This window comes from Phoxinus phoxinus, assembly GCF_949152265.1.
Source record: "Phoxinus phoxinus genome assembly, chromosome: 11".
NCBI classification, from domain to species: Eukaryota; Metazoa; Chordata; class Actinopteri; order Cypriniformes; family Leuciscidae; genus Phoxinus; species Phoxinus phoxinus.
Window position 1 is genome coordinate 34,943,545 of NC_136886.1, and position 27,045 is coordinate 34,970,589.

At 39.0% G+C, this 27,045-nt stretch overlaps 2 protein-coding genes across 3 annotated transcripts; both read left to right on the forward strand.

Moving 5' to 3' along the window:
- Positions 1-696: 696 nt before the first annotated feature.
- fdx2 (ferredoxin 2) lies at positions 697-7,439 on the forward strand. The gene is made up of 5 exons (XM_079629052.1): positions 697-947; positions 1,031-1,085; positions 1,178-1,284; positions 3,176-3,263; positions 6,390-7,439. Exons 1-5 carry the CDS (start codon positions 773-775, stop codon positions 6,544-6,546), a joined length of 582 nt encoding a protein of 193 aa, XP_079485178.1. The 5' UTR covers positions 697-772; the 3' UTR covers positions 6,547-7,439.
- A 1,538-nt stretch (positions 7,440-8,977) lies between these two features.
- zglp1 (zinc finger GATA like protein 1) lies at positions 8,978-22,908 on the forward strand. Of its 2 annotated transcripts, none has more exons than XM_079629610.1 (6): positions 8,978-9,073; positions 10,874-11,059; positions 12,242-13,019; positions 15,297-15,400; positions 20,343-20,436; positions 22,196-22,908. In XM_079629610.1, exons 2-6 carry the CDS (start codon positions 10,891-10,893, stop codon positions 22,314-22,316), a joined length of 1,266 nt encoding a protein of 421 aa, XP_079485736.1. In that variant the 5' UTR covers positions 8,978-9,073; positions 10,874-10,890; the 3' UTR covers positions 22,317-22,908. The 2 variants fall into 2 exon arrangements, with proteins under 2 accessions (XP_079485736.1, XP_079485737.1); XM_079629611.1 differs by having other exon boundaries at positions 9,053-9,246; positions 22,196-22,775.
- The last annotated feature ends 4,137 nt before the right edge of the window (positions 22,909-27,045 follow it).

The following is a 27,045-nucleotide window of genomic DNA, read 5'->3' on the forward strand; positions in this document are numbered from 1 at the left end:
AAAACATTTTTTAACTATGAACAAAGAAAATTATCATATAGAATTTCATAGTAAAAATCAATGAGTTAAGCAAAAATGCATTTTTTACAATTGCAAATATCTTCAATTGTATTTAATGTCGATTTAATATTATTTATTACATTCCGATTTATTCATTTAGTAGCCTAGACACTTTTATCTAAAGTGATGTATAGGCCTAAATGAGGAATAAACATCATGTTTTTTTAAAGTAAAAACTAGATAAGCACACAGGAGACACAGAAAAGAAGAGAGTGAGAAAAATATTATCTTATAAAAGTAAATATTTCGAAATTAGTTAAGAGACTCATAAGCCAAAGAAACCCAGTTCTATTTACTTCTTAATACTCTTTCAAAAATATTGAAAGATTTGCCAAATGTAATTCTATGTAGTATACGAAATAATAAACGCAACAATAATAAATGATCAGTCGAAATATGCAGTTCTGCAGCTAATATGAACAGCAAGAGAAATAGAGGGAAAATAAAATACTAAATAATTCTTTAGAAAACCCAAAATAAAAATAAAATGATGATCGGTTGTTTCTGTTATCTTTATGCAAACTGATACATCTTGATACAATTACAAGTGTATCATTTTTGTAAGCAGTTCTTAATGATTTCATTGTCAATGTACAATACCTCTTTAATTATTTGTGTTTCTTAATTCCATCCTAACATCCACATAACATCGTGACTTCATCACGTCTCGTCTGCTATTGGCCAGCACCGGTCACGTGATCACAACAGTGTCATGGCGGCGTCCGCAGCGGTCCGGGCGGGCGTGAGTTTCACTCAGCGGTTCGTCCGAGTTTCTCCGGACTGCAGCATCTGCCCGCTTCACCGGTTAAAGATGTGTACGGGAGCCGTTGTTGGACGAGCTGTCGACGGGTTCTCAGCTCCCAACAGGCGCCTGCAGACCAGCATCGGTGCGTCCTTCACACATACACACTTCAGCCGCTGATGGCGTATTCGTAGTTTGCGTAACTGTGTGTTTGTTTGTGTGCGTCAGGTGTGTGTCAGAGTGAAGACAGCAGCTCAGCTGAGGAGGACATACACGAGCATGTGTGAGTTTACACACCCTGCTGTGTCGATACACTTGTGTTGCTGGACTGACTAATATTATTACTGACTGTTTTCATTTGATCCTTTACTCTAGTGTTAATGTTGTGTACATCGACCGGTCTGGACAGAGGATTCCAGTCAAGGCGAAAGTTGGCGATAATGTTCTTTACCTGGCGCACAAGCATGGCGTAGATCTCGAAGGTTAGTTCAAACATCTTCACTGTGTCTTTGAGGGTCATAATAATAATCATCTGCAAGGGCGTAGGTTTGATTGTGACACTGTTGGGGACATAAAAGCATTTGTGATCGGCTTTTGACTGCATGTCATCTAAAAAAGCCTTTATTTATAGTTGTGCTGTGCTGTCTTTAAAAAAAAATGTTTTATTGCATTGCTAAGAACATACAAAATCAATACCAGGGGTGAATGTAATTGAGAGTACAATTACAGGTTATAAAGTCAGGAGAATATCGTGCAAATGACTCTGTGAGACAGTTTTAAGGGCTTTGGAGTTGCTGGATGTACTGAGGGTGTCCAGATAGGATTTAAGTTCCTTACAAAAAATAAAGAAATAGGGCTTAGCACCCTGAAATTTACATTTGTGTAAAAAAAAAAAAAAAAAAAGGTTTATCAAAAAATATTTTTCCTTTTCATCTTTATCAAATTTGTGCTGACCAAATAGAACATCTTTGTATAACAAAGAAAAACTCTGTGATGAAAATGTGTGAACAAAGATGCAGAAATCCTTCCAGAACAGACTTGTCCATTCCCAGAAGAGATGAGACATAGATTCGTGTTCAGCACCACAAAAACAACATAGTGTCAATATCAGGAAACATCTTTTTTAAGTAAAGCTTCACAGGATAAAAAAGATGAAGTGATTTGTAAGACACATCCTTGACCTTATTGGTTATTAAATATTTAGAAGACAAGGTCCACACTTTCTTCCCTGCAATATTGACAAACTGGCCATTCCAGGTCGACACAATCTAATTTTGAAATAGCTGTCTAATTCTTCTGTTCCGACTAGAAGAGTTAGATAAAAAAAAAACAAATATTTCCAATCATTGTATCAAAAGGATGAGCTACTGACAAAGAAATATGGGATCTCGCCGAGTCTCTGAGAAGAGTTATTGCTCCATAAGGGATTGCATCCATTACAATAGCAAACTCTCGAGGAGTGACGGGGATATTGTACTTGTTCAAAAACTCTGAATATGAATACAAGTATCCATCATTATTGATTAATTGAGAAACCAAAATAAAATTATTATTAAACCAGTTTGGGAAAAACAACGACTTATACTGTCTGTCAATCATTGACTGGCCTTTTAAATTGCGTATAAATCTCCCATTGTACAAGGTTCTTGAAACCCCATGAAAACAGCCATATTTATAAAAGGTACTTGAAAGGTGCTTGAATTATTGAAAGTTAATATGTGACCCTGGACCACAAAACATACAGCTGAATAAATCATCTCTCCATTGATGTGTGGTTTGTTAGGATAGGACAATATTTGGTCGAGACACAACTATTGAAAATCTGGAATCTGAGGAGCAAAAAAATGTAAACATTGAGAAAATCTCCTTTAAAGTTGTGCATTTGTTCACGATTGTGCTGCATTCACTCACAAAAATACATGTTTTATATATTTACGGTAGGACATTTACTAAATATCTTCATGGAACATGATCTTAATATCCTAATGATTTTTGGCATAAAAGAAAAATCTATATTTTGACCCATTCAATGCATAGTTGCTATTGCCACAGATATACCCGTGCGGCTCGTGATCCAGGGTCACATATATGTGAAATTAGTGTTTGATTTTATTGATTAAGCAATCTTTAGCATGATATTGCTCATATAAATATCCAAGTATATAATACAGCTTTCATTCTTCAGGTCAAACATATACTAATGGGGAAAAAAGTGAAATCTTTGCTATAGTATCCATTCAGTTTCCACAGATGTTGCATGTACTGTATTTTATTCGTACCCTTTTGTTTTATTAGTTTATTTTGATCTATCTATTTTCCTTGTTTATAATTTGACATGTAATGAAGATATTGTTTGCCTGTGTCTGTTCCCAGGGGCCTGTGAAGCGTCTCTGGCCTGCTCCACGTGTCACGTGTACGTCAACAGCGAACACTGCGATAAACTTCCAGATCCTGAAGAAAGGTAAAACACAACGCATAATGGTAGAGCTGCACGATTAATCGTCAAAAGATCGCAATCTCTATTCAAACACACACGCAATCTTATTCCTACATGACAATTATTCGGCTAAATCTATACAATACTTGAAATGATCACAGAAATACTGGGATTATAAGTTTATAGTTCGGATATAAACACTGATGTCTACTGTAGCGATCAAAAATGAGTAAATCACCTTTTGAAAGTTTCCAATAAAGACTGTATCAATTACATTGTTACACCAGTAGGTGGCGACAAGCGACTGTTAAAAAAGTGTATTTCTCAAGTAAAGCCTTTATGAGTGAGTCATTGAATCATTCATTCAAGAGATTCGTTCAAAAACGCTGATTCATCCAGTGATAAAAACAAGTGAAGTCTTTGAGTGAGTCATTGAATCATTAATTCAAGAGATTCGTTCAAAAACGTTGATTCATCCAGTGATGAAACGAGTGAAGTCTTTGAGTGAGTCATTGAATCATTAATTCAAGAGATTCGTTCAAAAACGTTGATTCATCCAGTGATGAAACGAGTGAAGTCTTTGAGTGAGTCATTGAATCATTAATTCAAGAGATTTGTTCAAAAACATTGATTCATCCAGTGATGAAACGAGTGAAGTCTTTGAGTGAGTCATTGAATCATTCATTCAAGAGATTCGTTCAAAAACGCTGATTCATCCAGTGATGAAACAAGTGAAGTATTTGAGTGAGTCATTGAATCATTTATTCAAGAGATTCGTTCAACAACACAAGAGATGTGTTCAAAAAAACTGTGATGAAACAAGTGAAGTCATTGAATCATTTATTATTATTCGCGGCTGCGTTTGACTCCACTTTTAGACATGCAAATTTTCCTAAGCACTTCCCCTCGGGGGAATGGCGCCATTTTAAACGTGTGTTCACACAGGCAGATCCATAGACCACAATGCAACACGATTCATTGTGACGTCACAGCAAATTAAACTTAATTTACTCCTACCCCATATAACTCAAGCCAGTGTATGATATTGGAGTTACTTTGACATTTAACCACATAATACTTGTAGCTACCTTAAGCCGACTGTTTTACACAGTTATTGTTCATTGTATTATCATTTTCATGTGTGTAATTTTTTACAGTTTCTCCAACAGCCCAAGCATACATACAGACCTATGCATAAAACATTTTAATCATTCATTTAAGAGATTCGTTCAAAAATGCTGATTCATCCATTAACGAAAGAAGTGACGTTTTTATGAGTGAGTCATTGAATCGTTCATTGAATCGTTCATTGAATCGTTCATTGAATCGTTCATTGAATCGTTCATTGAATCGTTCATTGAATCGTTCATTGAATCGTTCATTGAATCGTTCATTGAATCGTTCATGGAATCGTTCATGGAATCGTTCATGGAATCGTTCATGGAATCGTTCAAGAGATTTGTTCAAAAACACTGATTAATTTAGTAATGAAACAAGTGAAGTCCTAATGAGTGAATCACTTATTTGAAAAATGTTTTAAATACAAAATAAAAAACAAATTTCCAAAATAATTAGATATTTCTTTAAAGGCACACCGCAGAACTTTTGGCCACTAGGGGCGCTAGACCTGTAACTTTCACGTCTAGCGCCCCTAGAGGCCACAAGCGCCGCAGCACTGTCGCAAAAGTAAAGAAGACATCCACTTAATAAATGAATTGCACAAAAGTGAACAGAAAATAACTGGTCAGGTAAGTCGCATAGACCAGGGGTGCCCAACCCTGCTCCTGTCTGTCCTGCAGAGTTCATCTCCAACCCTAATCAAACACACTTTAATGTTCAAGCGATCCTGAAGACGTTAGTTGTTTGCTTCAGGTGTGTTTGATTAGGGTTGGAGGTAAACTGTGCAGGACAGTCGATCGGCAGGAGCAGGTTATAGACGTTTTGTACCTAAAACTAAGTTGTTATTGTGTTGGTTTTGGAGTCATCTTATTTGTGTTTTTCCTGTAGTAAACTATGTATTATTAGAGGCTTATATGATTTTAGATTCAAATTCATAGACATTTGTATCTAAAATCATATAAGCCACGAATAATACACGCATATATGAATTTGTAAAAGGACAAACAAACTGAAGCCTACAAATAACGGCAGTAGGTTTTGACATATCAGTTTTGTTACACGAATTCCCGACTTCGCAGTAAATATTACATTATATATCCACTTTTATGCCGATGTTTGTTTTATTTTCAATAAATAAATGGGAATAGGAGCGGGCTTCACTCAGTGATTAAACGTAAACTTTAAGAGTGCTGGCCTGAATAATTAGAATATTTAGAACAGGAGAGAGGCCGCACTGCATAAATAGTCTTTTGCACAAACGCGTTTCGGCGTGTGCCGCCTTCAGTGTGCAAATAAAAAGACTATTTATGCATAGTGCGGCCTCTCTCCTGTTCTAAATGTTTTATTTTCAGTCATCATTTTCTTCGCCCCTTGAATAATCTTCAGAGTCCCGAAACAGGAGGAGGACGCGGAGGACGACGAGGGAGAGCCGGGGAGAAACGAGAGAGCTTCTTGCACGATCCCTCTCGCGTTTTCTCTTTCTTGCCTCCTCAGGAGCAGTTTTAAACTTTTCCTTGCCTCAGCCATGGCCAGGAGTCGAGCAGGAAAATAGTAGCAAAAGCGTTAGCTCCTTGAGCATATCAGAGCTTGTGGTCACGTGACGGTCGTAAAGTGATTCGTTCTCCGGGTCACATGACCTGTCCAAAGACGGTCCGTCTCCTCCAAACTTACATAGGCGGTATTTCAAGAGGGAAGCCCCGCTCGGAGCATTGATAGTGTCAAACACTGTATATTGGCCTGAATAATCATTTAAAACAACTCATATTCTTCAACTCTTTAGGTCAAAAGTTCCACGGTGTGCCTTTAAATGGACTGAAGCAATCAACATCTTGTCGGAGCCTCTAGTAAATGAATGACATGCTATTTTGTTTAGTTGTGTGTTCAGATTCGTGATCTCTATTTTAAACACAAAAATCATGATTCTCAATTTATCCAGAATCGCGCATCTCTCATAATGGTTTCCACCATCACTCCTGTAACGTGTGTGTGTGTGTGTGTGTGTGTGTGTGTGTGTGTGTGTTGTCCCTGCAGGGAGGACGACATGTTGGACATGGCTCCGCTGCTGCAGGAGAACTCTCGCCTCGGCTGCCAGATCGTCCTCACGCCGGAGCTGGACGGCATCGAGCTCACGCTGCCCAAGGTCACCAGGAACTTCTACGTGGACGGTCACGTGCCCAAACCTCACTGAGCGCCGGGGTCACGGAGGAGAGGTCCAGCGAGGCCGGGGTACGGACCGCAGAGCACTGTGGGATACCGACACTAGCAGGTTACAGTCGCTAAAGGCTTGTTCACTGCGGGGCGGCCCTTTGGGGAATCTCTCGAACTCTCGAGCTGAATTTGGTCCACAGATATTTCCACAAGGACTCCGGTGTGTTTGTTCATCATCCTGCATATAACCAGTCTGATTTACGGGACATTATAGATGGTATATTTTTGGCTTAAACGCACTGCACTCATCAAAATCCTAAACCTGTCTCTCTCTGTTTCTTTTCTCTTGTATGGATAAAATTAGCCTATTTTAAGACCATGTTTTTTGGCATTGGGACAGTTTTTATGATAATTTCGCTCATGTTTCCCATAACTGTAAAATTTTCTTGATGGCTCACTGACTGTACTGCAGGAAGACAATTAGTTTTTCCAAATTGTATTGATATACACACTACCGTTCACAAGTTTGGGGTCTTGAAGATTTCTGAAAGTCTCTTCTGATCACCAAACCTGCAATTATTTGATCAAAAATACAGTAAAAAAGTGAAATATTATTATAATGTAAATCAGCAGTTTTCTATGTGAATATATAGTAAAGTGTAATTTATTCCTGTGATCAAAGCATCATTACTCCAGTCTTCAGTGTCACATGACCTCCAGAAATCAGAATAATATGATGATCTGATGCTCAAGACACATTTATGATTATTATCAGTGTTGAAAACTGCTGTGCTGCTGCAGATTTGTATAGAAACTGATATATTTAATTTTTCAGGATTCTTTGAACAGCATTTATTTGGAATAGAAATCTTTTGTAACATTATAAAGGTCTTTACTGTCAATTAATTAATAAAATATTAATTTGTTAAAAAATCATACCCCAAACTTTTGGACAGTAGTGTACACTACCTATGGTTTGGGCTTTATTTAACAAGGAATCCTGAAAAACTGTTTACATGATTAAAATGGTTTACACAAAATTAAGTAGCACAGCTGTGATTATATTATATTATTATATCATCATATTACACTGATTTCTGAAGATCATGTGACACTGAAGACTGGAGTAATGATGCTTTGATCACAGGAATAAATTACACTTTACTATATATTCACATAGAAAACTGCTGATTTACATTAGAATAATATTTCACAGTTTTTACTGTATTTTTAATTAAATACATGCAGCCTTGGTGAAAAGAAGAGACAACAACAAACTTCTTTTTTTTTTTTTTGCGACAGTGCAATTATGTATAAATACATTTTAAAAACAGGCTTTATTTTATTCATGCAAAAAATAACTTCTTTTCAGTGTGAAGTATGACATATTTCATGATGTTCACCAGAGAATACAGAAGCGTTCCACATTACAAATGATTTCTGTTGTTCATAAATATGAACATGTGCCGACTCTTTCTGTGTCGACTGTAGAGTAGGACTGCATAACGATTAATCGCAACTAATCGTTTGCAGAATAAACGTTTTTGTTTACATCATATATGTGTGTGTACTGTGTAAAATAATTATGTATTTGTAAATACACACACATGCATGTATATATTAAAAAAATATTGACATGTTTATATTCATTTTTATATTTAAATATAATTTATATTATATATAATTATAAATACTTAATATATAAATAGATTCTTTGCTTAAAATTATACATGCATGTTTGTGTATTTATATATACATAATCTTTATACACAGTAGGCCTACACACACATATATGATGTAAACAAAAAACTTTTATTCTGTAAACGATTAGTTGCGATTATTGCTAATTAAACTGCAGTTCTCCTCAGTTGCTCTGGGGTTTGCTGATTCGTTCACGAAACTGATCAGTTGTTGAGTATTCATTTTTCAGTAAATGCTGTTCTGAAGTTCGTTACTAATAAACCCTGAACACACAAACCTGTCAAACGTCACACACATTTCTCTTGTCTCCGCTCAGGTCGTTGTGCGCACAGATGAAATTATTTATCAGCCTTAAGAAACCACAAATCTGTTTAAGCTTTGTACAATAATAAAAATCATGCTTGATTTTTTAAATGTATGAATAAACAGTAATGTGTCATATTACATGTTTGTCGTCTGAGATGAATAAACAACTTCTTCACACAATGAATCCAAGATCCACTTCACACAATGTTCTTCAGTGAAAACTCACCTTCAAATAAATGTTACATAAAAAGTAATTTAAACACTTCAAAATAAGGTCTAATTTCTTAACATGTATTTTTTTGTGGTAGGCCTGTTGTTTATATTTGTTAATGTTAGTTCACAACTAATGTTAACAAATACAACTTTGTATTTGTAAATGTTGAAATGAACATCGACTAAGATTAATAAATGCTGTGGAAGTGTTAATATTTAGTTTTTTAGGGCAGGTGAGATCCGGAACACCTGCTCATCATCACGTCACGTGACAGTCGGAATTACATGTGAAATTATTTCGTTCCTCACAGTTCTGCTACAGAGTCACAGCGGCTTGTTCTCATGTGGTGAGTTTATTTACATCTGTTCATCATAAACACACACACACACACACCCACCCTGAACATCTTGCGTCGCTGACTGAGTAAGCTGCTGAGGAACGCGAGCGCGCGCCGTGCGCGGGAGTTTTACGGTGACTTTGTAGCGACTCCTGACAGAAAACTCGCTGATCTGTTACATTGTAAGTTATGTTGTTTTTGACCAATTTTATTCTGTGTTTGAAATATTCGAGTGCAGAACTAAACTGTGAGGGAATTTATCTTCAGTTTCCAATATATTTAATTTTTTGGCAGTTTTGCATCAGTTCAGATGTAAATGTGACTGATTAAACCCCGCTATTCAAGAGCGAGCATATCTATTATATAACCCGCCACCAGTTTATGGATAATTCTTTATGACAGTCTTTTATGTGTTTTTACGATGGTGAGATGCGTCTTCAGTTTACTCCATAATCTTTACTGTAGTGCACAGATGTGTAACTCTCAATGTTTTGGGGAAAGCGCTGGAATATAGCGGTGAGTTCAGGATGATTGTGAAACATTTTTTTTGTTTTGCTGTTGAGAGAAAAAGTCCCAAAGAAAAAGAAATTCATACTTTTATTCAACAATGATGCATTAAACAGAAAAGGTGACAGAAAGACAACACATTATGTTACAAAATATTTCTATTTGCTAAATGCTGTCCTTTTTAACTTTCTATTCATCAAACAATCCTGGAAAAATCACAGTTTCCACAAAATATGAACTGTTTTCAACATTGATAAATAACCAAAAATGTTTCTTGAGCATCAGATCATCATATTACACTGATTTCTGAAGGATCATGTGACACTGAAGACTGGAGTAATGATGCTGAAAATTCAGCTTTGATCACAGGAATACATTACACTTTAATATTCACATAGAAAACTGCTGATTTACATTGTAATAATATTTAACAACATTACTGTATTTTTAGTTAAAGAAATGCAGTTTTGGTGAGCATAAGAGACTTCTTGTGATTTGTGTTTAAAGGGATATTTCAAAAATAAATTAAAATTCTGTCTTCATTTACTCACCGTCAATTTGTTCTGAACCTGTATGAGTTTCTTTCTTGTGCTGAACACAAAAGAAGATATTTCGAAGATGGACCCCATTGACTTCCATAGTATGGAAGTAAAACAAATTCTATGGAAGTCATTGGGGTCCATCTTCCATTTATCTTCTTTTGTGTTCAGCACAAGAAAGAAACTCATACAGGTTCAGAACAAATTGAGGGTGAGGAATATAAAAACTTTTGGGTGAACACATTTTTTAATATTATTCTATATTTGAAAGTAGGGCTGTGCGATATTGAAGAAATATGCGATAACTCCTTAAATAATGCGATATTCAATATGCGATACGATAATGCTTAAAGTGTGTAAAATAAACTTAAATTATCTTTAAAATATATTTAAAATGATATAACCTACATGTGTTTCACATTCTTTTCATGACAAGAAAGTGAACATCAGTGTTTTACAGTAGCATAAGAAGTGTTATTTTAACATCAGTGTAAACCACAGGGCTTCAGGTTATCCTACATTAGGTTTATTTAATAAAAGATACTGAATCATAAAATATAAAAATAAAACATTGCTTAGTTTTCACTGTATGAATTAAATATATCCTGAAATTTTTTGTCTTTTGTTCATGACCCCATTTATTGCAAGCTGTTGCGATATGCATATTGCGATATATACATTTGCGATATTTCGATAAATTCGATATATCGTGCAGCCCTATTTGAAAGGCTTGTGTCTCAGTTCATGTCCTTCTCTTTTCCAGCAAGCCGATGAGGGAACATGAGCTCTCGTGCACGTTCTCCTCGTGACCCGGCAGAAGATGCTCCGCTCACGCAGTCCACGATCCTCCTCCTGCTCCAGGAGGCCACCAATCTGGACCCGCCCGCGGGCGACGGCCTCTCGAGTCCGGGAGAGAATCCAGGCGGCAGCTCCGGCCCTAAAGACCACGGTGAAAAAACTACATTTACACAACAACATTGTTTTGGGGGCCTGATGAAAAATGGCGTGAAATTAAGTTTTTGTGAACGATACCGTTATTGTCTCTGTGTAAACTACAAAAACACACAAATTTTTTTTTAGTTTTTTTAATGCATTGTTGTCATGTAAACTTTTGGTGTGGGTTGGGAAACACTGTTCAACGAACGACAAACTAAGGTTATGTTTACACGGAAAGGATCTGAAGAGAAAACGCAGAAGTGGCGTTGCGTTATCACTTTTTATTCTGCGTTTAGACGAGCGTTCTGGGGGGAAATCTGCTACCATCAGTTCCACAAACAGTCTTTCACCTTAAAACAAAGTGTTTAAAGCGGTGGTATAATGCCCTTTTCACAAGATGTAAAATAAGTCTCTGATGTCCCCAGAGTGTGTGTGTGAAGTTTTAGCTCAAAATACCCCACAGATATTTGTATATAGCATGTTAAAGTCAGTGTTTGAGGATGAGCAACACCGTTTTTGTGTCTGTCCCTTTAAATGCAAATGAGTTGCCCCCCCCCCACACACACACACACTCACACACACTTTTAGCCTTTTATGTTGAAACCGGAGTCAGAAAGATGGAGAGACTCGAGAAGAAGTGACAACATGTAGAAGCAACAGGACATTTCTGAATGGTTAGTTGATGAATGTATGCAGATTATGTGTAGTTATCTTCTAGTTATTGATTAGCATATTAGCATAGTCTTGATAATCTATAAATCGTGTTCCGGGGGCGGGGTTTATGTAAATTTTAGGGTTGGTGATGTCACTAACCCGGGAGGAATGTCGTGTAGTTCCTACCAGCCGTTTGTTGTAGTCCTTAAAAAGCTATTTCTTTAAAAGAAAATATCTGCCTTTGCTTTAAACTTTGAGCGTTGTAACTTTGCAGATGTTGGTTATGCTAAAAAAGCAACATTACACACTAACTACAGTTAGAAAGTGAAATCATAATCAACCACCCCTTTAAATGGTTAAAACCGTCATTATTATGTACATCCAGGCTTTTGTTATCTCAGAATAAACCCCCTTCAGGCTGATGGATCCTGATCACCCGTCTGGGTTTATTCTGAGATAACAACCGGCTGGATGTACTTTATCCCTTAATTAACTTATGGACCTTATTGTAAAGTGACTGTTACCCTTTTATGTCCACTAGGGGACCCCGAGTTCATGGGCTCTTTCTCTATAATGCGAGAGTCTGACCGCAGCAGCGCATGGGAAGTGATGCGTCTGATCAACCAGCAGTGCGAGCGGCTCCTGCAGTGCGACGGTCCGGCTGACCTCGACCCGTCAGACGCCGTTACCATGTCCAGACCTCCCGAGTGTCCCGCCGTCGTCTCCGGCAGCGCCCCGTCCAACGCATGTTTCTCAGTCTACAGCTCAGAGCCTGCGACGGATGTGGAGGAAGCTAAAGAAAGCGACGATCTCGCGGAGCTCATAAAGACCAGCATGAGTGACGTCAGCACGAGTGAAAAGTGTTTGACGGAAAACATGCATGTCGAGCATATAAAGACCAGCATGAGTGACGTCAGTGAAAACTGTTTGACTGAAAACGAGTCCAGAGACGAGGGCTGTTCGGATCCGGGCGAATCTGTTGTCCGGTTCACAGGAAGTGACTGTCCTCTTGACTTCACTTCCTCTTTAGTGTCTGATCGAGATGCCGAGAGTGCATGGCTCGCTCTGAACGCCTCTGAACATGCATCTACATTTGACCTCAACAATAATCTCCAGAGTCCGAGTAAAGAGATCCACGGTCCGCCGGAGGTTCTGACGGCATCACGGGACGCCCACAGACGCACGCAGAGGAAACAGCCTCGACCCGCCCGGAGCCCCGACCCGCAGGACCCGGGTGTGCAGGGCGTCACGTTCAGCATGTGTCCCGAACTGGACCTCGACACGGATCAGAGCCGACTGATCATCACCTCCAATTACAGGTGAGCTGCACGATTCTGGATACATTGAGAATCACTATATTTTTTGTTTAACCCTTTAGAACCTGAAGCTAAAATTTGTGTTTTTCACATATATTGATTTTTTTGACTGTAAAATTCAAAATTTCTTCATGTGCAAGGTGTCATCTTTTTCAGAAAAAGATTAGCTTTCAACAAATTATAGTTATTGACCATTATTGTTTGTGGTGAGTTCGTAAATAGAATTTAAATAGACAAAAATAAAAAAAACGAGAATACATTTTCCGATTTTTATTTAGAAAAAAACTGAAAAATCACGAACGAAAGAAACTAACACTTTCAAGTTGAAAAATGAAGTATAATACAACTATACAAGTCTTTTTTGTGACATTGGGTCGCACAGTTTTCATTTAGGATTCTTTTTTTCATACACGCACACATACAAATGCGTCCATTCATATTAGGCACACACACACACACACATGCATACACCTCATGTAAAGATACGTGAAAAAGTAACGGCCATCCGACTCCCAAGTTTCATTAAAAATCATCCCAATCCCCTCTTCTGCTGTCCAACACTTCTGTCATCATGTATTTGTCCATTTCTTTTATTATTTTATGTAATCCAGAACACTCGAACCCGCCGCGCTTCGTATCTCTCGGTTCAAACCCTTCCTTCCCGCTCTGCCAGAAAGCCCGCTGCCATTTGCTGACAGAAAGAATAAAATTACCATAATAAGCCGTATATTGCCGAAAAGCGCATGTTGTCTACTGTCAGGGGCAGTTTTAATGGTTTGATAGTGCAAACGGTTGAAGAGTTACGGTACAATGAATACAGCTCGCTGATCTGTGTCGCGACGACACATCCGGCTCTAAAGGGTTAAACTCTAGATCAGGGTTCGCCCATGATTCTGAATAGACACCTAAACTAAATACGATGCGATTTCCTAGAGGTTCTTACAAAGTGTTAATTTACCCTTCTCCGGGTGTTTGATTGACAGGCGATCTGACCAATCATAACGCCGAATCTACCATTTTGTCTGACAAACGAGCCAGACGGTTAACGTAGGTGAATGATTCAATGACTCGCGCATAATAGTGATGCGCGGGTCGGCTTTTTTTCCAACCCGCGGGTCCGCATTTATGAAATTATTTGGCCCGCCCCAGCCCGCCCCGCACCACTGTATCTATTTTTACAACCCGCCCCGCACCGCACCCGCGACCATAAAATAGACATGCGTTGTAAATAATGGAAATGAAAACAGCCTTTATTACAGCCTGAAAGTGCAGAAACATCGCCATGTTAACTGACAACAACAGACGATTATGAATATGAATGAAATGAACCATAAATCACGTAGCCGAAACTGCTGTTGTCTCCTGCTGCAACTATTTCTGAGAACCGGTCCCAAACATTAGATTTAGCAGCCTGACCTTCTTTTCTTTTAATGATGTAAATTCCCGACCTCAACATCTCCCTCACCTCGTCTTCCATCTCCACTTTTATTTCTCCTTATTTTGTAGCTGGCGGTGGGAGCTGTTTGGCGCGCCGCTTTCGTGACATCACGTGACGCCTCGCCTGGGCACATCACGCAATATACGTTGCTGCGATCTTCATATTGTAAACTTATCAAATAACCTAATAGAATATGAAAATATATATTCCCAAATATTTCATATAGGCTAACATTTTTTTATTTTGTTTTTAATGACCCGCCCCAACCCGCCCCGCAAATAAAGTGACAATTTCTTTACCCGCCCCAACCCGACCCGCGGGTAACCCGCGGGGTCCGCGGGTTATGAGACGACCCGCGCATCACTAGCGCATAAAGATGTCACTTGTTTTATTACTGAATGAATCGGGTGTTCTTGAATGAATGATTCAATGACAAATACTTTTTTTTTTTTTACAGTCACTTGTCGCCACCTACTGGTGTAACGATGTAATTCATACAATCTTTATTTGAAGCATCAATTTACTTTCAAAAGGTGATTTGCTCTATTTTGATTGATTGATACTATAGACATCAGTGTTTATATCCGAACTATACACTTTTACCCCAGTGCTTCTGTGATCATTTGATTTATTGTAATACAACGCAGATCTGAATGTTCGCTGTGATCGTACTTATCAAAGGTTTTGTAGACATCGCTGAATCTCTGTCATTTAGGAATTAGATCAATGTGTGGTGGGTGTTTGAATCGAAATCCCGATCTTTTATCGATTAATCGTGCAGCTCTTGAATGAAAATAGTATTTGTGTAAGATGAGCCTGATGTTGTGCTGTCCTCTGCCCAGCGAGGAGATCAGACGCTTGAGACGAAGCCGGAGCAGCCGCTGCCGATCTCTACAAACCTGCCAGAGGAGCAGCTCAGAAGAGGAGAGCGACTCCTGCCAGTCCAGTCAGTACACACACAGACACAGACACAGACACAGACAGACACACACACACACACACACACACACACACACACACACACACACACACACACACACAGACACACACTCTCTCACAGACACACACACACTCACACACACACACACACACACACACTCACACACACACAGACACACACTCTCTCACAGACACACACACACACTCACACACACACACACACACACACACACACACACACACACACACACACACACACACACACACACACACACACACACACACACACACAGACACACAGACACACACACACACACACACGCACACACTCGTCAGTCAGTACCACACACTCACGCACACACACACACACACACACTCTCACACACACTCTCACACACTCTCTCACGGTCACACACACTCTCTCACACACACTCATCAGTCAGTACCAGACACATCCACCAGAGGACGTGCGTCACACACACACACACTCACGCACACGCACACACACACACACAGACACAGACAGACACACACACACACACACACACACTCGTCAGTCAGTACCACGCACACACGCACGCACACACACACACACTCGTCAGTCAGTACCAGACACATCCACCAGAGGGCGCGCGTCACTCATGCACACACACTCACACTCACACACTCTCTCTCTCTCTCTCTCACACATACACACTCTCTCACTGTCACACACACGCTCTCACACACACTCATCAGTCAGTACCAGACACATCCACCAGAGGACGTGCGTCACACACACACATACACTCTCAGACACTCTCTCACTGTCACACACACTCTCTCACACACACACTCTCTCACACACACTCATCAGTCAGTACCAGACACATCCACCAGAGGACGTGCGTCACACACACACACACACACTCTCACACACTCTCTCACGGTCACACACACTCTCTCACACACACTCATCAGTCAGTACCAGACACATCCACCAGAGGACGTGCGTCACACACTCACGCACACGCACACACACACACACACTCATTAGTGCCGCTCATCACAGTACTCATACTGATTAAACTTGTTGTAAGATGTCAAGTCAGCTTTATTTATACAGTGCTTTCTACAATACAGAGTGTTTCAAATCAGCTTTACAGAGATAACAGGAAAATAATGCAACAAATTTTGTTTCTAGAAGAAAATAGCGTCATAGTCCAGCTTGAGTAAGTTCAGTGATGGTTCATTTTTGTTGTAAGTTCATTTATATCTATATATACAGCCACTCCGGAGAAAGCTGTGATGTCATCGTCCAGCTCAGTCCAGTTCTCATATAATGGTGTCAATGCAGGAGATCAATAATACTGTTGAATATTAAATGTCCCAAACTAAGCAAGCGAAAAGGCCAGAAGTTGAAGTTGAGTGTGTTTGAGCTCCAGACGTGAGTGACTCCTCCAATCTCGTGTGTTGATGAGGAGAGCGATCGGCTGGATCAGGGATTCAGGGTTTGTTATCAGCCGAACTCCTCAGACGTAACATATTTACTTAAAGCCTCCATGAGATTTTTATTTTTACGTTAATATTTCAATAATTTAACCACACATTCACATGCTCACAGTTCTATAATGTAATGGTCACATGCAGGTAAAGGTATTTTTATTTCAAAATATTTATATATGGGCTGCACAAGAAATTATATTGCAATTTTTTGTCATATATGGTGATTATAACAGTGATATGCTGAAACCAACTAAGACCTTTCACTTTTAAAGTCTTTATTATTTTTAGGCTATTTTTATTATTAGTTTGGCAGCACTTTACATTTAAGTTCTTATTTGTTTACCTTAATGGATTAATATGAGTTAGCAATGAGCAATGTATTCTTACAGCATTTATTAACCTTAATAATGTTAGTTAATGAAAATGTTCATAGTTGGTTCACAATGTTAACGCATACAACTTTTGACATCATTAAATGTTTAGATTAACATTAATATTAATAAATGCTGTAGAAGTTCATGTTAAATGTAGTTGACGAAGTCTTGTAAAGTGTTACTATTAGTTTTACCTCTAATTATACAAATTAAAACACATATTACTGTTGCAAATTACAGTTGTATTGTAAAATAAATTAATATATTTGATCATTATAAAATAATTTGTAACGCGTTATAATAAGGTCTCATTAGTTAACGTTGATTGTTCCATTAACTAATATATTAACAATGAGCAAGACGTTTATTCCAGTATTTATTAAGGTTACCGTAGTTAATAAAAACACAACTGTTCATTATTAGTTAATGTCAGCTCAGGTCCATTAATATTAACAGATACAAAAATGTAAAAAAATATTAAATTATTTTCATTTATTTGTATAGTGTTTTTCTTAAAGGGACACTAAGTAAGAATTACTCCCATCTAGTGGTGAATTCGTATTTTGCATCCAAACTAATTTTGCTCTCCAGCGCCTCGCTTTTTCAAATGCGCATTGCATCTACGGTAGGCGATATGTACCAAAAAGCTTTGACAGGATGTCTTCTAATAGCACTTCGTCGAGGGGGGTGTTTTGAAACATTGTTATTCATAAAAATAAATCATGAGAACATGAACTTCATCACTGCATGTGCAGGAATTGTAAAATCTTTTTTCTTATTAACTGAAGTAGCCTAACGCAATATTTTTACTCTAATAGCTTATCTTTCCCCACACATATGAACTGTGATCATGCAATAACGTTAACTTCACATCACGATGCTGAGCTACAGTGAAATGATAGAAAAGACATTATCTGTGATAGCAAATCGCCTCATTCGCGCAAACTGGAGTAGAATGAGGCTCGCGTCTACCGCGCCGCGCTAAACACCGCGCCGCAGGACCTCTAGACGCGCATAAACGCGTCTTTACATTGAAATCACTCGCGCCAGACGCTCAAGAGTGAGTGAGTAATCATTTTAAAATAAAATTGACTTTAATCAAAGCACGGATCCGTGATAAGTTTTGTGATCCGTCTGTTAGCACTATGATCACTTTGAGGGGAGGATAAATTTATCCCCACCGAGGATAAAAATAATTAAGCAGAGGCAGGGATACATTGACCAGAAAGGGGGAAATCCCACGCATTTTACGTTCTATTTTTGACTTTTTTGGCGACGATGTTTTCTTCTCTTGTGGCTTGGCATATGTATGGTCCATAATAACAATGCAATCCAGACTTTTAAACTTGTCGGTGCAGTTTCAAGCGTCTCACTGCTCTGCACCTGCGCTTCTGCTGGCTCCGGCTGGCTCTGAACGAAAACGCATTGTGGAAACGCGTTGGCTTAGTACTTTTTGTCCCTCTCTGCTATTATAGTTTTGCAAGATGGCGGAACTACATGGAAGCCTCCGTGGACCTACCCGTCCCATGTATATGAAGATAATAAATTCTTCATTTATAAGGAGAAGTCAGATAATTGGCCGAGGTATTTGTACACCATTGAGGACATATTTATGAATAAAAATATTGATTTTAGATAATAAAATACCTAAAAAGATACTTAGTGTCCCTTTAATCTATATTAAGCTTTTCAGAATATGCTTGTTTTAATGTCACAATTTGTAATTATTCGCTTTCAGACGTTTAAACTTGAGCTTTTATCATTTCAAATCTTCGTTTATTTTGGCGAAATATTGATAATTATGTGAATGTGTAAATAAAGCACACAATGGGTCTCATTCATGAAACATTCGTAAATATACGAGTAAATATGTGAGTGATCTGCGCGTAAAGAGACCTTCCCGAAAATTCTTCTCCTGATTCACAAATATTTCGTAAACGTCAGATGTGAGAGTGAAGTGTGTGTGTGTTAATGAATTCCAATCAGTCGTAAATGGGACGCGCGTGCACGCTCATTCTCAATTACCATAAACCCCGCCCATTAAATCCGACTGACAACTATATATGGGCATCATATTATGACACCAAACGAAGGATTTCAACATGTCTTCTCAAAAGCGAATGAAAAAGAACAATTTCTCAGATGCAGAAATTGAAGTTTTATAATCAGAAGTTCATTCAAAACGCCACATTTTATTTTCAAGCGTAGCCTAGTGGCGTATTATAGGTAGGAAGCTTGGCAGATATTACAGATGCAGTTACTGGAGCTTCATCTGTTAATCGAACAGTCCCAGAAGTGAAGAGAAAATGGTTTGACACGAAGCTTGACTGCAAAAAAAAAAACGAATTAGTTCACTTCGAAAAACTATAGCCCAGCCCTATTGAAAGCAATTAATTATTTTATTAAGTGTTCAGTTTGCAGATGCTATTACTGGCTCTCATAATAAAAGTAAAAAGAAAAACCATATGTATTGCTATATATAATAATATTTTTTCAAAATGCTGTGTGTAAATGTACCTGATTAGGTGAATTAAAATGCAGTCTTATTAATGAGCAAAACGTGCGGATGTTAAACGCATATTTACACGTGGTTGGGAGCAGGTGTAGATTTCTTTCGTACCAACTAACATTTGGAAAATACGAACATTTTAATGAATCCGAAAATTTACGCCAGAACCACTTTACACACGATTTACACAAAAATTCGTTCTGCTCGTGTTTCATGAATGAGACCCAATGTGTTCACAAAAGATGATTGACAGAGGGACCCGTGACTCTTCATCACTATTATATCTCATTATATGCAACGATCACCGGCTGTACAGCTCTCCTGCGGCTCAATCAGCGGCGCTTGCAACGCCAAGGTCACGGGTTCGATTCCCAGGGAAAGCAAGAACTGATAAGAATGTAAATGTGTTTCTTGAAATGCAATGTAAGTCGCTTTGGATAAAAGCGTCTGCCAAACTGCATAAATGTATATCTGGTTATAAGTGTTTATGCAGAGGGTCGTTCAGGGTTTGTGGAGTCTCTGTGTGTTGGTGTTGTGGTGCTGATGACAGTGAAGATTGTCCTGGTGTGTGTGTTCCTCAGGGAGTAAGATGTGTGCGTCGTGCTGTACGAGGAAGACTCCTCTCTGGAGAGACGCTGAAGACGGGACGCCGCTCTGCAACGCCTGTGGGATCAGGTGAGGGAACTCTCGCCGCTTGTGGATTCATGTTCCTAGTCTCCTAGTCATTCAACCCCTTAAAGGACAAGTTCGGTATTTTACATTAAAGCCCTGTTTTCAGATCGTTTCTGATGAAATAGAACGGTTAAGTTTAAAGTTTGGACAGATGCTGCTGGCCCGAGAATTTTCGTTTTCTTTCTTTCCAACAGGTGTTTTACCATTCGTTGTAAAACTGTGGACCTATTTTTCCAAACGCCTCGCACGTGTACATTCTTCCGTTGAGAGCTTGAATAATAGACACTCCAGCCCAGGTGGTGGCGGCGGAGTAATACCGTACCTCACAGCACATCCAATACAAGTCAATGGAGCTGGACAAAAACTTCAATAAAACCTGTTTTGTTCAGGCAAGAAATAAATGAAACAACATTAAAACATTAAACAACATTAAAACATAAAAACAACATTAAAACACAGAATTTTTATTTTTGGGTAACTATCCCTTTAAGGACAAGCGGCAGCATGTTTACTATTATATGGCTACTGTCTCTTTAAGACCTGCACGCGACGAGTCTAATATACACGCATTTAACAAGCAGATTTTCTCTAGATATTCTGTTTTCTTTCACTTTAGACATAACCAACTTTATGTAAACCTTATGTGTATTTGACAGTATTAGCGCAATAAGACGCGAGAGATAACTTATCCCAGTAACCAGGCGCTGTTAGACAGGCTTTTAGTGCATGTGCGCGTCGGGTGTTTGCGCTCAGTGAATGACATGTTTAACCGGCAAGGCTTTAAATCACATGCAAATAATGAACTTTTGTGAACTGCAGTGTCCAGTTCCTCTGCGTTAACATTTGATGTGAATATACGTCGCGTGTTGAGATGGAGGCGTCTACTTTTACTGTTGTGCTTTTACAGTGTGTAGGCTAAGTGAATGTCGTAATATTACTGATCATGTGAAGATTCAGTGGAGCTGAGAATCCAGCGGTGGCGCTGCGCCGCTACTGAATACATTGTAGGGGAAACACTGTAATTACACTGTAACAATGACACCCTGAAATAAATTGTAACCGTTCTGCAGGGCTTGACATTAACTTTTTGAGGCACTGGTCCTTCGGACAAGTACATTTGTTTCACTTGTCCATGCACAAAAGTCACTTGTCCGGGTAAAGATTTATAATTTTATCATTTATATTTGATAAATGCCACTTTCTACCCGGCAGAGGCTGATTTACCAACGGATACTTTAAACCGTGTAGCTACTTTACATCTGAACATTAGCTAATATTTAACTATGTACATTTAACCAATACAAATGCTGTTAATGCTTGTTGACAGTACACGGCTGCGGACGCTAGCTAACGTCACTCACTTGTCAGCCGGGTTGGGTTTCCCCGACAGACGCCACAGACCATTACTCCGTCTTCATAAATAACACAGGCGAATTCATTTCCTTTTGGTTACAAATTTTCGTTGGAAAAAAAGGTGACTTGTTTTTGGAGCTTTTCCTGGCGCTTTGAGACAGGTAAAAATGTTTCTACTTGGACCGACTCCTGATTGGCCAATCAAAGCATTCTGAGTTGGACGCTGGTTCGACGGATTGGGGGAAAAAAAATGTGTTTGTTTCAAATCTGTAAAATAGACACATAACATAACGTGGCACATAACGTGAAGTAACATGGCATTTTATTTTGTTTGAAATTTAACTTGAGTAGTAAATATTCTTCTAAATAAGGGCTGATTTTATTCTCACACTTTTTCACGTTTCTGCAGGTACAAGAAGTATCGCGTGCGCTGTCAGCAGTGCTGGAACATCCCGAAGAAAGAGGCGAACAGCAACTCTCAGTGTCAGAAGTGCGGAGACGTCCTGAAGATGAAGAGCGGCGGCTGGTAGGACTCATTACCGTTGCCTTCGCATCTGCTGACGCTCTCAGGTCTGAGCTTCTCTGAGAGATGAACGTGTGGCGCTTCATCTGAACGTGTGTGTGTGTGTGTGTGTGTGTGTGTGGTGTGTGTGGTGTGTGTGCGTGTGTGTGGTGTGTGTGCGTGTGCGTGTGCGATTCAGACTGAGGTCTGTTATTGTGAACGGACTGATTTGCTGGAGCCACATCTCCTTGAGCTGCTCGGTTCCGTGCTGTACATGACCGTTGATTGTTCACTTATTTAATTTACCCATTTTTCTTGTTTGTGACATCATATTTATTAATGAATTATTTATTGATTAATGTATTTTCTTTGGTCACAGTCATCTCTCTGATTTGTTTTTCCACTTTGCTGACTATCACATGTGTGTTTGTGTTCAGAGGTTGTTCTGTGCGGGAATAAAATACATTAAATTGTATTTATTATAGTGCTCTATTGTCAGTGTTTTCTTAAACGTTACATAGACGCTTTATTATCTAATTAATAAGACGGTACGTTCAGATCGACATGAATCAATTCATGTCATGATGTATGTAGATTAATATTAAAGTCAGCGTGAAACGGAAGTCACTCTTTACAGTGCCGTATATCGAGAGAAGCGCTTCTGGAACAAGAACACATGTGGGCGGGGCTTGATTTTGTTCACTGGGTATTGATTGGATGGTTGTGGTTTGCTATTGGCTGATCTCATGTGAGTGACAGGTTGCCCCGCCCACATCATCAGAGAAGAGAAGAGATGCTGCAAGAGGAAGTTTTTCTGATTCAAGATAATTAAAACAATGATGTGGACCCATAAATCATTTACAATAAACATGTTCCATAAAAAATTATTCAGTTCTTCAGATCCACATGTTCAGGATGGTTCTTAACTCTAGGGTTCTTGAATCAATTTTAAAGAACCCTTAATGCCAAAAAAGGCTTTATATAAGGAGAAATGTCTTAAATGATTGTTAAAGTTTGTTTACGAGCTGTTCAAATTCATAAAATTTAATTTAATGAGTAAAAAGGAATTTAAAAAAATTCATTAAAACTACATTCTTAAAATGAGCCATAAAAGTGCCCGATAGAACCGTATAAGGTTTTATAACCCTTTTCTTTTAAAGGGCTCATTTTATAATGTTTCCTGAAGTGCACTGATACTGTTTTTGATATTTTTATATCATAAATGGTCAGAATTTAGAAATAAAAGGCAATTTTCGACCCTGATTTTAGCCTCTGATTTGAACACTTGGTTAGAAGGGGTGTGTCTTCACTGTAAACGCCCACTCCTGTGATTGGCTAACATCTTTGCATATGAAATGAGCATTAAATGGGGAACTCTCAAAATCTTTTACTTCATTTTTAGATTAACTAATCGTGAAGTGTTGATTATGGCGTTATATTTAGATCTACTCCTGTCACATGAACACTTGCTGTGATGACATTCACATAGTTTAAATAAATAAGCACTTTAGGATCCTTTGGAAGGTAATGTTATTAGTGACCCTGTATCGCTCTTCTCTCCTATTCGTCTTCTGAGCTTTATTTACATAAACGCTGGTTTTGGACTAACAAGGAACTTTTGAGTTCTGAAGTTCGCAGGATGTTTTTATAGCACAATGACCTCTTGAATGCCAAAAGATCAAGGAAAATTTGATTTCTCGGTTCATGACCCCTTTAAAAGTGTGTGTGTTCCTTTGCTCTTTGCCAGTGTATTATGTTCAGGTCCAGGATCAGAACGGCAGTGGTTGTGTTTGCTGTGAATCTCTGTTGTGTGTCGCCATGATCTGGGGTTTTTCTGTTTGTTTAGATCACAGTTTGAAATGTAAGGAGCTGTGAAGCGGAGATGGTGATAGAGAAAATATATAGAAGGGATAATTTTATTTCAATGCTTTTAGTTTTGTGCTCACTCCCAAATTTCTCCCAGAAACATTGCGAGAAATTACATGCAAGATTTAGGATGTTTATTTATTTGTGTGTGTGTGTGTGTAACATCTTTCATTATTAGTAAAACCTGAGGAAACATTAAAATATCAATGAATCATAAGATGTCTAATGTTCACTCACATTTCAGACTTCTTGGATTTATACTCGCTTCTGTCGTGTGTCAGAAACAAATGTTTATATGCATGACGCAACAATCAAGAACAATCTGATTCCTCATGAAATCAGCATTTAACAGCGCCCATTTTATACTTTTTGAGATATTTCCTTTCATGTAGTGTGTAATAAAGCGGTTTGTGAATGTAAAAGGTCTGCAAAGTTTCAAAGATCAAAGTGCAGATAAATTACTTTTTTTCTAAAAGCGATTCTGAACTGAAACGAGTCGTCAGTAATTCCAGTCTCACTTCCTGCTGAACCTACATTGGCTTGAAACTCATTTGCATAAAGGTCTTGATTGGCTGAACAGCATCTCTTAGCCCTGGCCTCAATCACTGTAGTGTATCTGACTGTGCGTTCACACTGGACGCGAATAGCTCGTCAAATTCGCACCTTCCGCGTCTAGTTTGACGCTTTGATATTTTGAATGCATTCACGCGTCCAAAGCAAAATGGACGCACGTAAAAAGCAAGCGTTTGGAGCGAAATTGACGCACGTCCGAGGCAAAATCCGCTTCTTCTGGGAGGGGCCAGTGCTAGGCGGTTCTGTTTGCAAGAAAGGCCGCGAAATTTGAAAATACTACTGTTATTGTGTCATGAAATGTAGTTTTAAGAGTTGTTCAGTCAAGAATGTAGTTGTTTAAAGCTCAAATCTGTGGTTTGTTTATAAAGATAGCGCCCATTTAAAAAATGTTATCTAACGTTTCGGAGTTGTGAGATCCAGGCAATCACCGGGCGCTCGGCGCTCATGTAACCCGCCGGGAGCAGCCTTACCTCGGCTAGTCCTCCTGACGTCTGCCGCTGGTAAACCAGAAATGTTTAAATTCACAATCTATAGCTTCGGTTCTATTATATGAAACATATAAGTTAAAATACATTAATGATTCGTTATAACATAGGTCAAACGACTTCTTTAATTAACATTATGTGAGTTTTTCTTCATCTCATTCAGAAATGTAGCCTATGACTGCAGGTGTTCAGTGTCACATTCATAGTTAACATCTGAACAATGTCATTCCTTCTTTCACGCGGGCATTTAGTCATTACAAAATAAGTTATTGAGGCCAAACATATAATAAGTTATTGAGGCCAAACATTTAAAATGACATTATAATCTGAAAAGCTTTTTTTTTTCATTTTTCAACTCGGGCGGCAGACGCGAATTCGCGTGAATGCACAAAAAGCACTACCGGTACATAAAATCATTCGCGCGTAACGCGCTTAACGTGCCAGACACTCAATTCGCGCGAACAAGGCGTATTCGCGTCTACCGCGCCGCACTCTACGCCTCATTCGCGCCGCAGGAATTTTTTACGCGCATAACGCATCTTTGCATTGACTTAACATTGAAATCACTCGCGTCTGATGCGCTATTCGCGTCCGGTGTGAACGCACCATGAGACTGGAAGAGTTCGGTTCGTGTTGTTCGTGTGGAGAAGACGCTGTCTGAGATTGATACGGTAAAACCCACGCCACCGTTACTGTGCGTATCACTGTGATCAAGAGCTGAGATTCAGATATGATAATGAGCGTTTGCTTTCTGACCAATCACTGCAGACTAGACCATCTGACCAATCAGAGCAGTGCAGATCTCAGAGAGGCGGGGTTTAGAGAGACTGAATCTTTGATGGAAGCGTTTCCGACACTGAGAAAAGAGCTGACGCTGCAGTGGAGATTATGAGAAAATTAAAGTGTTTTTTGACCTTGGCGTGTAAACCTGTTGTAGGAGACGCCAAAACACAATTAGGAACCTTTAAAAAAGAGCATAATAGGGGCGCTTTAAATAACCCCGTCTTTATCTACACATGTTATCATTCAAGTTGTATGTTTGAACTCCTGTTGTCCTTTTGAAGCTTTTATGAATTTGGCCCCGTCCCATCGGCTCCACCTCATTAATCGGAAACCCGGCGGCCCCTTCACAGCGTATTAAGAAATGAGTTATGAATAATGAGCGTTCGTGCGCTCACACCTGTGACCGCGGCAGATATATCCTGTTTGGAAAATGGCCGACGGTCTCGCCAAACCCTCCTGCCCCGAGCGCTCCAACAGGAAGTGTGGACAGGAAGCAGCTGTCGCTGACTTCCTGCCTCTGGTGCTCCAGGTGCATCCTGGGTACTCGGTGCTCACCAGCGCAGACACAAGCTTTATCTGTACAAGTCCGTTCGTTTTCAGCGAGCGCTGACCGATGGTGTGCAATGTAATGATGTACAGTCAAACCAAACTTTTTGGGTTGGCTGTGTATTTGATATGTTGTCTGAATGAATCTGGATTGAACACGCAAGCGCTTGTAAAGTCTGAGTCTCTCACTGTTAAACGCAAGAGCAGCCGCGCGTAAAGGATATATTTAATCGTACAGCGGTTTCTGCATCTTATCAAACCACACGCCTCTTGAGTTCGTTTAGTCCACATATGCTTCATAATGTTTCTGATGTGTTTCATACTCATGAATCCTTTCATGTTTGGTGGATAAAAACTGGCTGAACATCAGAGCTGATGTGTTTAATCAAATGTAGGATATTTGAAAACTGTAGTTTTGTGTATGGATCTTGTTTCCACCACCAAATTTTTTTTGTTTGTTTTTGTTTATTACTTTTTATCTCGCAATTACGAGTTTATAACTTG

Coding starts and splice junctions, on each gene's coding strand:
- fdx2 (XM_079629052.1), top strand. CDS start 773: ATGGCGGCGTCCGCAGCGGTCCGGGCGGGCGTGAGTTTCACTCAGCGG. Junction 1,086..1,177: donor GAGGACATACACGAGCATGT/GTGAGTTTACAC, acceptor CCTTTACTCTAG/TGTTAATGTTGTGTACATCG. Junction 3,264..6,389: donor CTTCCAGATCCTGAAGAAAG/GTAAAACACAAC, acceptor TTGTCCCTGCAG/GGAGGACGACATGTTGGACA.
- zglp1 (XM_079629610.1), top strand. CDS start 10,891: ATGAGCTCTCGTGCACGTTCTCCTCGTGACCCGGCAGAAGATGCTCCG. Junction 15,401..20,342: donor GAGCGACTCCTGCCAGTCCA/GTCAGTACACAC, acceptor TGTGTTCCTCAG/GGAGTAAGATGTGTGCGTCG. Junction 20,437..22,195: donor TGCAACGCCTGTGGGATCAG/GTGAGGGAACTC, acceptor ACGTTTCTGCAG/GTACAAGAAGTATCGCGTGC.